The 13,085-nt window shown below is 29.4% G+C and overlaps 1 protein-coding gene across 3 annotated transcripts; it reads left to right on the top strand.

Moving 5' to 3' along the window:
- The first annotated feature begins 7,925 nt into the window (after window positions 1–7,925).
- LOC126679747 (mediator of RNA polymerase II transcription subunit 19a-like) lies at window positions 7,926–11,763 on the top strand. 3 transcript variants are annotated; one of them, XM_050374716.2, is made up of 6 exons: window positions 7,926–8,022; window positions 8,663–8,739; window positions 9,711–10,000; window positions 10,439–10,642; window positions 11,334–11,387; window positions 11,495–11,763. In XM_050374716.2, exons 2-5 carry the CDS (start codon window positions 8,709–8,711, stop codon window positions 11,355–11,357), a joined length of 549 nt encoding a protein of 182 aa, XP_050230673.1. In that variant the 5' UTR covers window positions 7,926–8,022; window positions 8,663–8,708; the 3' UTR covers window positions 11,358–11,387; window positions 11,495–11,763. The 3 variants fall into 3 exon arrangements, with proteins under 3 accessions (XP_050230673.1, XP_055962015.1, XP_055962016.1); XM_056106040.1 differs by lacking the exons at window positions 11,334–11,387; window positions 11,495–11,763 and adding an exon at window positions 10,849–11,264; XM_056106041.1 differs by lacking the exons at window positions 7,926–8,022; window positions 11,334–11,387; window positions 11,495–11,763 and adding an exon at window positions 10,849–11,269 and having other exon boundaries at window positions 8,670–8,739.
- Window positions 11,764–13,085: the final 1,322 nt, after the last annotated feature.

Raw genomic sequence — 13,085 nt, 5'->3', positions numbered from 1 at the left:
TGAGTGTGTGAGATTGTGCGAGTGCAAGTGTGTGAGATAATTAAAGAGTGTGTACTAATTACTCTTTAATACAAATAGTTAAAATTTATTTCAGTTTAGTCCTCCAAAATCCCAACAAAAAGAAACAAAATCAATATGAAAAAATACATACTAATAGTGTGAATATAAAATCTGTGCTCGCTATTATTGTAAATCATAAATTTTACGCACACATTTTATAGGTTAAAGCAATGAAGACTGGAAGTTTTTGCAATTCCGGATTAGGCATTTATTTATCAATTATGTTGTTCAATAATTCAAAGAGGCTAAGCCAAACATGCATGTTCAATAGTATAATGACTTTTCAAGTCAAAATGAATTTTAAATAGATCCTATATTGCATTATTTTTGAATTCTCACTTGTAATATTCTCTATATAAGATATAAAATAGTTAATGATTTTAGTTTTTAATTTAGGAATTTTTTTATAATGGTATTTTTTTTAATTTTTGGTTTATTAATTTTTTTATTGCTACATAATGTGTAAAAGTTATAAAAATTTAAGAGTTATTATTAGTAGTAATTTATCTTAAGTAAATTTAGTTTCAATAAGGATTTGCCTTCAAAAGAAAGTGAGAATTAAATTTATTTAAGATAAATTATTATTTTAATTACTTAATAAAATAAAGCATATAAGATAAACTACTATTGTATGACTATACTTGATAAAGTGATATAATCTTGACAAGTTGAATGGAACTGGTTCATTACCATATATCTAATTAAATAAATTTTATTTAAAGTTATTTAATTAATGTTGAAAGAGTAAACGGGTTGCAGTTTTTTTAAAGAAAAATAGTTACTTTAAATTGGAAAGCAATACAAAAAATAAGAATTTAGTCTATTTGTATTATTTAAAAAATACCAAAACAATACAAATGAACTATAACTTAAATAATATAAACGTTGGACAACAATTTGTTAGTTCATGGGATCGATTTCTCCACAAGCGCTCCTCCTCTTTCTAATTATATATATATAAAAAAATAACACCAAAATGATTACAATAAAATACATATCAATAGTTGAAAAATAAAATTTATGATTACAGTTGGTAAATCATAAATTTTACACAGATGTTCTTTTTCTTGAATAAATCAACGAGATCAGAGAATGTTGTAATTTTGGATTAGGGGTCCTTTATATTTCCATATTAAAGTTTAGGGACCAAGCCAAAACCATTTACTTATATAATATGGGTCATATGTGTGTTTATACTTTTAAACTTTAATGCTCTGATCACTTGAAGACCTCAACTTTTAAAATGACCATTTTGCATTTAATTTTAACATTTGTTTTACATATATACACATCTACATGGATGAAACTTAACTTGCCTGGACAAAAAATTAATTAACTCTGCAAACTTATATTAATATTGATGAAATTTTATTTATTATTCTGTACTATTAATGTTTAAATTGTTTGATAACTTTATTTTATTATAACTATTATTTTTAATCATATATTATATGTTATATTTATAAAAAATCAACTATTTTTTATATTGTATTACAAATTAATAAATTTACAATTAAAATATTGAACATCTTAAATTTCATTTTTATAATAAAAAATTCAAGAAGAATTTTGACATATATAATAGCTAGTAATATTAACATATTATAAGCTATATAATATTCACTAAACATATATCAGAAAGTAAATTTATTTGATTCAATAAAAACAATTCATAAGTTTAAAATTGTAATGTTTAAAATTAAAAAAAAATTATATAATTTTAGAATAAATTTTTTGGCAAAATTAATTATTAATATTATTAAATATAATATAAAAATAAAAAACTCAATATTTATTACGATAGTATTACATAGAATTGCATATAAAAATAGAAAACTTAAAAAGATAAACTATTAATTAGACTTCATAGTTTTGATAATAATTGTATAATAATATATCTTTAATCTTAAGAAAATATTAATACTAGAGCAATAGCCCTCATACTCCACCAGTGTGTCCACTTATGCTCACAAACTTTTTCTTATTTTGTAATCGAAAAGTCTCAATTGTTAGTTTGTTAGTTATGGAGACGTGATTCGAACCCATAATCTCTTAATGTACTTAGAGATGCCTTAGTCATTCAAAATAGACCAGCATTGAAACTTACAAACTTAGATTTAAGCAAAATTTTAAATTACTAAGAAATAGGATGAATTGTCCAAGTGACCCTAACTGCATATGTACTGTATACATGGCAAACTCAATAAATTTTAGTTTTGCTTTAAAATCTCATTTTAAATAGATTTATTTAGTTAATAGTGAAAGAATATATGGATTGCGATTTTTTTCAATGTAAAATAATTGAGTTTAATTGGGAAACAATATAAAACTAAAATATACATGCTATTTGTATTGCTTAAAAGATAACAAATTTAATATAAAAAATACATATCAATAGTGTGAATATAAATTTTACACAAATTTTTATTACAGAATGTTGTAATCTGAAAATCAAGGGTTCTTTATTATGTCATATCAAAATTTAGCCACCAAAGCTAACCCATTTTCTTACTAAATATTGGGGTGAGCAAACCTACCAACCAACCGAATTAACTGATCAAGCCAGTGACTTTCGGCCGATTCAATTTGATGATAAGTTAGGCCTCCTCGGTTTAAGTTTTAACATAGATTTTTGGTTGTCAGTTCGGTCTAAACTTTGGAAAATCGAAATTAACCAAACCCAGCGAATAACTAATCTTTTTTATATATTTTTTTGAACAAGTAACCTTTTTTATATATAATTATTTCTTAAATTTTGATTGGTTTTAACTGAACCGTTCCATCTCTTTGTCTGTTTTTAGTTTGATTCAATCTGAATTTGTTTCAGTGGGATTGTTTTTAAGTTAAGTGTGATATCGGTCACTTATTGTTTTGAACATTTGGTCGATCGGACTGGTTTTTGTTTAATTTTAACCGAACATACCAAATGTTCATCTCTACCGAATATACAATTCAAAAATTCAAAGAGGCAAACCATAATATGAAGGTTTCACTAACATAATGACCTTATCATTGTGAACCTCCTTAAGTATCTTACAAATATAATTGTTTTAGATTTAGTTTTATGACATATTTGATAATTACAAAATTGAAAAAACTTTTCTAATCAACAAAGGAAACTAAATTTTATTGTTAAAAAATATAACTTCATATGATAATTTATTTATCTTATCTATATTAGCTTTTTGTTAATGATTGCATTAATGATTCTCACTTATGTACTCCATTAGTCATTATCCTAGAATAAATTCTCTCACTAAATATGATTAAAAAATCATTTTAGATATAACTAATACCCTTGGCTAGTCGGTGTAACCAGATTTTTAAAAAATAGAAAAATTAAATAATATATATTGTTATATAAGGAACAAAAATATTAAATCTCTTTTTAATTTAGTTTGGAGGAGTCGAAATCACAATCTCTTTTGCATAATTAATGTTAAATATTTTTGCTTTCTGTTACATCAGTATGTTCAAGGGAATATCTAGACTAATCATTCATATATATTGAAGGTAGAAATTGCAATATATATGAAAGAAGAATAGTTATAGAACTTAACTTAACAAAAAATAAGAAATATTCTCAATTCAAAAAGAAAAATTGTCATCAATCCAACTATAAGTGAAAAGGCTTGCGAATTATGATATTTTTTTAATTTAATTTCTCAAAAAGTGAAATATTGAAGTTTTTGAAAGAAAATTTTTCAAATATTTTTTTTTATCAAAAATAGACCTTCTTTACTTGTAAGCGGGAATTAGGAGAAATTAATTGTTATTATTACATTTCTTTTTAAATTAATCTACTGACTGCTGAAGCCTGAATCGAATCTAGAAATCTCAAAATGATTTCAAATTTGATTTACTTTAATTCCACTGTGGTGAACAATATATGTCGGATAAGTATTGTCATATGGAAGGAGCCTACATAGACAAGCTTAACCCACTAATCACAGCAATATATATCAAGCATAACAAAATTTAGTTATGCTCCAAAATCTCATTCCTTAAAAGAGTTATTTATTTAACTGTAAAAGAAATACTAGTCACAACTTTTTAATAGAGAAATGGTTAAATTTAATGGAAAAACTATACAAAAATAATAAGAAGTTAGTGATATCTATATGATGTAAAAAACAACAAATTTAATATGAGGAAACACATATCAATAGCGTGAAGATAAAATCTATATTAACAATTAGAAAATCATAAATTTCACACAAACTTTCATTTGGATTAAGAAGTTATTTTTAAAGAAAAAGTACCTCATTTTCACGTATTTTACGCTTTGATACATTTTGTAAAACTTATTATAAAAAAACGCAACATTTCTTTCTTTTTTTAAACATTATACAACCCAATTTTATTATTATTAGTGTTATTTCATTTATTAAACCGCTAAAAATGACGTCGTCTGATGAAAAAAAAAACCTTTATATCATAAATGCCAAAAGAATAAAAAATATTATTTTTGCCAAATTTGAAAAATCGTACTTAAATTATTTCAGACGTGATAAGTAAAGCCTTTTTCACAAATACCCCTTAAAATAATAAGAAAACATAATGTTGTAATTTTAAATTAAGGGCCTTTTATAATTCGGAAAATACTTATGTAGACCCGGTTTATGAAAAATTCATGGACCTATCCATGAGGTGTAGAGAAATGAGAAAAAAAAAGAGAGAATTGTGTTAAACTTTTTAAAGTATATGAAAAATTTATAAAACGGGTCTAGATAAAAAATTTCTATATGTCAGAGTTTAGCCACCAAACTAAGATGACTTATTTAGAGAATCTACAACCCAAAAACATAAAATAGTTTAAAATTCACACTATTTTAGATTTTCAAAAGTGTTTTCATTCCAATTCATTATTCAATTTCTCACACCCAAGAAAGAATATTTTTTATATTTTCATTTTTTATATTTAATATTATTACATTTAAACATTTATAACTTTACTCCTATATATATATATATATATATATATATTTAAATTTATACCTTTTCATTAATTAATATATTTTGACATTAATAATATAATTTCATATTAATAAATTAATACTTATTAATAAAATAATATATTATTTAAAATTGAGTTTTTAATTTATTAATATTTATCAGGTTTATTTAGTTTATAATTATTAAAAAATAACTTGGACCAAATCGTTTAACACTACTAGAAAACAGCCATTTAGCGACAATATTTTTCTGCCGCTAAATGGCCAAATTCTGTCGCAACATATTTGGTCGCAAACAAAATTTACGACATGAAAAAAAGTTGTGACATATTTTTAAAAATTTAGCGACTGATTTAAATCCATCATTAATTTTTTTTAAATTAATTTTTAATTAAATTGTAAAATGAATTATTATTTAAACGGTTGCTCACCATCACCAACCCGCCCGCGATAGACCACACTGTCACCCACTCGCAATTTTCACAAACTTTCCAATTTTTTAGTTGGTCAACCATCCTCCTATTGCTCCACTCATATCTCTTTAATCTTATAATTCTTTCGCATGTAACTCCACCTTAACCAACTCAAATTTTTGTTTATTATCTATGTATCTTATATTTAAATATAACTAAAAGGACCAAATATTTACTCCCACACTTATTCCCACATTCTAAATTAATTATTTTTCATACTAATTATTTTTATATACAATTACTGGAACATAATAATTAATTTTGTTAAAAAATTATTTTTTTTTAGAAATATTCTTTTTAAATAATTTTTTTTTTGTAATTTCCCGCATTATTTTAAAATAACTAGTTATTTTAAATTTTTTGTATTATTGATGTGTAAAATTTATAAAGTTTTAAGAGTTATAATGTATTATTGGTAATAATTTATCTTAAAGTAAATGTAGTTTGAAAATGGATTGATTTAAATAAAGAAAGTGGAAGTTAAACTTATTTAAGACAAATTACCGGTTTAATTACTGATGGAGTAACTATATAAGACAAATTACTATTTTGATTCATAGTTGGTTGTTAATGGAACAAAGGATCAATTCAATGAGAGATTCTTAGGTAGACTAAGTCTACCACGTCATCCGTGGACTAGCCTATCACATTATGACACATCATTAAAATAATGGCACTATCGTAATTTTATTTATTACTTATTTACACTTTTGAATAGGAATATTACGATAGTGCCATTATTTTAATGATGTGTCATAATGTGATAGGTTTAGTCCACGGATGACGTGATAGACTGAATCTACCTAAGAATTTCTCTCAATTCAAACCCCCCCCCCACCCCCCCAACCAAACCCAAACCCCCCCTCTCCAATTTGACACGAAATATCAAATGAGTCATTTTAAAAAAATTGAACAAATAAAACCGCAATTTAGCAAAATGGGATCAATTCAACCCGCAACTTAGCAAAACCGGCTTAAATTCACCCTCCTTACACAAAAAAGGAAAGTGGATTATCTAATTTAAAAAATCTTCATTAATTTTAATTTAATGCTAATAAAATATAATTAATTTTTTTATTAAATCTAATTATTTTAATTAAATACCTAAAACTAATCAACCAAAAACCGCTTTCACCGTGGAATCTGTCAAAAACCGCTCACTGGCTGACACTTCATCCATCATCGGTCACTGTTCTCGACTGAGAACAGAGAAACAGATATGTTCTCAAACAAGAATCGAGACGAGAGTAGCCTCCGTTGCTGAAAATGAAGAGGCGCCGGCGATGGCGGGGGAATCTGGTGGAAGGGAAGAAAATGAAGAAGAAGAAAAAGAGAAAAAATGGAAAATCCGGTGGAAGGGAAGTGAAAAGAGGGGAGAAGAAGAGGAAAAAAAAGGGAATTTTGGTCCCTAATTTTTTATTTAAAAAATAATTTGAATTTTGAACTTTTAAATTACAAGAGGCAAAATTGAAGTTAAATAATCGATAAAAATTAAGCCATAAAATAAAAGAAATATTAAGTATTTTTTTGTGTTTTTTACTATTCAAAACTGGAGAGTGTGTTTCACTCTTTGAGAAAAGTGTGATGTGATCTTTTTTTACCAAATTCGGAGATTTGTTTGTCCAAAAGGACTCATATGATATTTCGTGAGGGGGTGAATTGATTCTTTGTTTGTTATTAATGTGATCAACGATTTTAAGCGGTTTTCGATTTTGAATTTGAAATACACGTTTTTAACCTTGAGTTCCCGACACCCCTTACCAAAACTCTTAATTGGATCAAAATATGACGCTTCCGTTGCGCCAATCCAATAAACTTGACATTTAGATTTATTTTACCCTTTCATATGAGGTGTCAGAAGATGATTACAGCATTATAAACAAATCGGAACTAATATGACAAAAAATCACTAGATAATTTGGAGATGGAAGAGTGAAATGAATCCAAATGCCAAATTACGAGGGTTTTTGATATTTGGGTGCCTCATAGGTACCCAAATTTCTATTGTTGTGCCTCTTTTGGAATTAATTCCAAAAGAGTGCCTGGACCCACATGTTCCGCATTCTAAAAATGCGGAACATGTGGGGTTCCGCATTTCTAGAATGCGGAACACCACTAATTTTGACCCGAATTAGTGGTGTTCCGCATTTTAGGAATGCGGAACCCCACATGTTCCGCATTTCTAGAATGCGGAACATGTGGGTTCAGGCACTCTTTCGGAATTATTTCCAAAAGAGGCACTGATCCGGAAATTTGGGTGCCTTTGAGGCATCCAAATATCAAAAACCCTGTTAACGAGCCAAAATATTAAGCTTGAGGGTGATTTTTCTCAATTCCACGAGTTTGGCCTTATTTGATTTTTAGTGTCAATTTGAAGGGTAAAATGAAACTTTATTTAATGAAGTCCATGTTTAAAAAACAAGTACAAGGGCCAAATAACACGCTTTGACATATAAATAAAGCTTCTTCCACATGAAAAAAAAAACAAAAAAAGCTTATTGAACAGAATCCAGTGTAAATTGATGAACGTCCAGGTAACCAATCTGGGTTTTGCATATACATAATTCTTTTTATATATATCCAATGAATGAATTTGAATTCTTTCTGTAATTTGTTTTCTTGTTGTTTATATTTGCAAACTATTTTATTTGCCTGGTGAAAGGCGATACCCAAGATTGAATCTTTCTTTTGGTTTTTACAAATTGTTCACTTTGTAACCTCTAATTTTAATTAATAGTTACATGGGTTTCATTTGATTGAAGAGGCCTTTATTTTGCTTTGTAAAGTTTGCAACTTTATGCCTACAAATGATTATAATGCTTGTGTTATAGGCTACGTTTGTTGCTGATTTTCTTCATCTATCTGCATTTTTGTGTCTTCCCTCGTTGGCATCTAAGTAGCACGGATACTTCATTCAATCAACGCAACATGTCGGAAACTTTGCGTTTCAGACACGAAACTTTATTTTTACACAGAAAACCTTAAAATAACATTCTTTCGCCATGCCCCGAGTGTCTTGTTTTCCTGTATTCGTGTCCGTGCTACATAGGTTGGCATTTTTAATTGCTATTGGCATGTAATTCGAAACTTATATAAACTCTTCGTGGAAGGTTTGTATGAACTGGCCTGTAATGGTAGCTAGCTGCTAAATCATGTTCTTTTTATTTTCTTTAGTGATTGATGGAGATATAAGCCTGCCCTTGTTGTCCTTGTAAACGTGATGGATTTTGAAGGCAAGAAGTTTGGAAGTGGTAAGATGCTTCAGATTTTTACTGTTTTTCTCTTATTTATGGTTTAGCTTCTTTAACTGTACATATAACAGAGTCTGCAAATTCTTTTTTGGAGTACTGTATCAAGTTTTTATGTAAGAACTTATTTAGGTCGAAGAAATATATGTCTTGATGTCATTCGCCTTTTGTTTCACTATTCTCAACTAATTGTAAAGGCTGTAATACACTTACTCGAAGAAGAGAGCATAAATTAAAAAAAATGTCGCAATTTCAGCTGTACTATAAAAGGGAGACTTCTCATATTGCCTTGAACATGGAGTTATTTCTTTCTGTATCGTCTTTTGAAAGTTTGTTGGCACTTCTAACAACTTCCAAATCCTTTTTGTCATTTTTATTCTTAATATGTGACCATTCATTGCTCAGTCTTCATAGACTCATGGGATAAGCTAAGGTTCTGCATTTTTCTCTTCCTTTTTTGGCACAGTTGCATCCAAGGTCATAAATTGGATTTCCATTTCAGTGTTGCTAGATGCTTGCAGTTGTATTCATTATACTTCGTACTCACTTTTGTTTTTATGCTCACTGCTTATTAGAGCCTCACATTAGAAGTGTTTGTGAGGTTTAAACACAGTGATAAATCAATTAGACGCCCAATGAACCTTGTGATCATGAGATGGTCCCTTGGAATAATCTTTTGAAGGAAATCATTCAGACATATAACTTTGTAGCTTTATGTGTATTTGCTTCTTTTATTTGTTAAGAGTTTGCTCGAATGACATGGTTCTAATTTGCTGGAAGTACTGCTGGTGTATTATGAAGAGAAGATAGAATCTATTAAAAACATGCTTTTTCTTGACAACTTGACACCTCTATATGAATAAATAAATGGCCTCGAAGGCTCGAACATATACTAGCTTTTTGCAAAGTTCTTTTTTACAAAGCAGTATTTTCTTTTGCTGTTTATTTGTTTTGACACGGCTTGTTTTGGAAAGGGGTGAGGGAGCTGTGTGGCGCCGTTGATCTCGTAAATCAATTCAAGCTTTGGCCTCATCATGAATACTTTTGCAAGAGGTCACTCCCTTTGTCGGTATCAGGGACTCACTACCTCCAGAATGTCGTTGGTGACACAGAAATTAGGAAAGGAGAAGGAATGGAATTGGATCAGCTCTTTCAGAATACCCTATATATGCGAGAGCGAAAAGCCCACATGCATACATTTGATTTAGGTGTACTCAGTGAAGCCTTTCAGATGAGGGAAACTACTCCTGTTAGCCTTCCTTGTGTAAGAAATTTGCTATAATTTGTGTATTTCTTTTTTAATTTCTGTAGTCATATATGATACCTTTTTTGCTAATACATCCTTTTAAAGAAAAAAAAAATCAATTGAGGAGTCCTTATCAAATCTTTAAGTTGTCTAGTTTGATAACTCCTTTTGAGAGTCTTTTTGCATGTACTTAAGGCTCCTCCTCTCTTTTTCATTTTTTCATTTTTCAATGTCTTTGAAATAATGTTAGAAGTTCTAATACTTCTGTGAGTTTAGGAGCATCAGTTGAAATATGAATTTTTTGCCTTTATCAATAACGCATAAACTGCAAATTGTTGGATTTCCATCCAAAAGCTTCTAGACACTACAATTGTATATATTTAATTGTTTGGCTTCAGATTAGAGTGGGAATTCTACATTTGAAGTCTTACTGCTACTTCGCTTTGCTGTTAACAGGCAGAGAAAGGTATCCCTACGAATGACTCTTTAAAACTTGAGGAAAGGATTCTCAGAATGCACAAAAAACACAAAAAGAAAAATAAAGACAAGGATCGTACGAAGCATAAACATAACAATGAGGATGGGAGTAATAATAACAAGCATAGAAAAAGAAGCGGGGTGGAACTTGGTCCCAGTATCATGAAGCAACAGCATGACAAGGTTTTTATATGAGTTTTATAGTTTATATTCCCGAGCATTGCTTAATTTACATGGACGATGTGCTCTTTCTTTTGCACGCGTGTGTGTTAAAACCACTTCCCCAGTCTTTACATGTTTTACATCGACCATTTTAATTCTCGTTCCATGATATTTAGTATTTACTAAAATTGGTATTTTATGGCATGACTTAATATTGCTTTAAATAGGTTCTTGGACTCTTTGTTCTTGCGTTGCCTCATTTTTATGCTCCAATGCTTTAATATCATGGAGAAACATTGCCTGGTAGGTTTGCGAAGAGCAAATGTCACCCTCTACTTCTCTAGAGATGCATAAAATTTTGGAACCATGATATCGGTATAAGGTTCAATGTGCACCTCAAGCAATTTTCAGCATAATCACAGCTATAAAAGACGCATAAGTTTTAAAACGCATAAATATTATCATGTTTGTGTATTATTTTCTGTATGTTGATTCCAACTTTGAGCTGCATGCTTGAAGTAATGAGCCGTGCATGTGTTTCACTTAATATACGTTTTTCGGTAATTTATACGGCTATATATTTTGACTTTCAAATTAGTCTAGTAATTAGAAGCTGTGAATATATCTTTAATTTATCCATTTTTTTTTTTGACATGTCTAAATCTAGAGCATTTGCTTAACTATTTTTTGTTTTGGTTCACTATTCATTTAGAGGAGACGGCAGAACAAATTGTAGACATTGACAAAGGCTACACAAGAAAATTTGGTAAGCCATAGTTTCACTGTTCAGTAATAAGTACACTTAAAGTGCTGTGATTGATATGCTTTCTGTCAATTTCCTTGGCAATTGCATTTTCCTTATGACATCAACAGAAGTCAAGAATTTTGAAGTTGACAGGCAACAAACAATGCGACAGACTGAAAATCGTGGGGTTAGATTGTCGTTTACCGATCTCCATATGGTATAAACTCTTGTGTTTTTATTTAAAGATTGTAGAATGTTATAGAATATTACTAATGGTAATTTTTTCCAGTAACAAGAATCAAAGAAAAACTAATTTTCTTTCTCTAAATTGTGGAGGAAGATAATAAAGTGGGCCAAAATAAAGTTATCTTTATATAATGCATACTTTTATGCTGAAGGTGATATTAGCATGTAGGTGATGAGCATGTCTGTTTAATGGGCTCAAGACCATGTGATTGCAGAGAGCAAACACATTATTAGAAATGGCTCCAATTATTCATCATAATCAGATGATGTGCTAGGGTGTGTAAAAACCGAACCAAACCGAATTATTAGATCAAACCGACAAATTTAGTTTAGTTCGGTTTGGTGTGTCAATACCAAGAAACTGCCGGTTCAACCAGTTTTTCGAAACTCGCAAGTTTGCCAGTTCAGTCCAGGTCTTCCGGTCCAATCTGGCTGGCCCGGATTTCCGGTTTTAGGGGTTGATTGGATTGGAGGGCTGGCCGGTTGACGGTTAAAACGGCTGGTCAAGTTTTTCTATCACTGCTTGAAAATTCAGTTCAGTTAGGATTTGAAAAAAAAGAGTAAAATTTCAGTTCGGTTCGGTTCAAACCGAATGCATGCCTCTAGTGCAAGCATGTTGGTCTATATCATATCTTGTCTGCATGGCATCATGTGACTGGTTATGGCTCCAAAACCCTAGCAGAACGACTGCAGTGTGGACCTTACCATTGATCCATTCTATCAAGTAAAAGCTGGGCGAATGCAAGCGGGATCGACCGATTTTAATGCGATGTTCCTTGGTAGCATGCCAAAGGACGAAGCATTATTTCCTGTTCTCAACAGCTCAATTGAGATTGAGAGATTCATTCTCCTACACTCACCAAGTAGTTGCCCATCATTGAATATGATGGTACATTGCTAGGCTACTATATTATATGCATATCATCAAACATTACATAACCCGTTACAAATATTCTCTTTATAGTCCCAATAGTTTTAGTCTCGTAGCAATCTCACATTGGAATCTCTTGTTTATCTCAAGAAATTCAACACATCGTTAAAATGTGTAAAAAATGATTGATTAAATTATACTAATATTATTTACATTATATAAATAGTTTTCTTTTTATAATATTATTGGCTTTGTCCATTGATGATGTGGTGGTGCATGTAGTTTATGCAATAATTTTTTAAAAATCATATTGTTTGTCTCAATAACTATGTTCATAACATTATTTATCATTGAGTTATAGATAGAATGGTATATGCACATGACAAGCATTAAAAATTCCATTTTCAAATAAAAAAAATACATTATTTTAACGATGTTTTATAATATTATTGACTTTGTTCACCACAATATATGGACAAATCTAAGTATTTATTTGTTTCTATTAAGGGGTGAACATTTGGTTGGTTAGACTAAAATCAAGCCGAAAACCCTCAAACTAAATTAGCTAGTCAACCAATTATTCAAAATCAAACGACCAATTA

Source organism: Mercurialis annua, linkage group LG5 (genome assembly GCF_937616625.2).
Source record: "Mercurialis annua linkage group LG5, ddMerAnnu1.2, whole genome shotgun sequence".
Taxonomy (NCBI): domain Eukaryota; kingdom Viridiplantae; phylum Streptophyta; class Magnoliopsida; order Malpighiales; family Euphorbiaceae; genus Mercurialis; species Mercurialis annua.
Note: the sequence above shows the minus strand (reverse complement) of the source record. Positions and strands in the feature narration are given on the sequence as shown.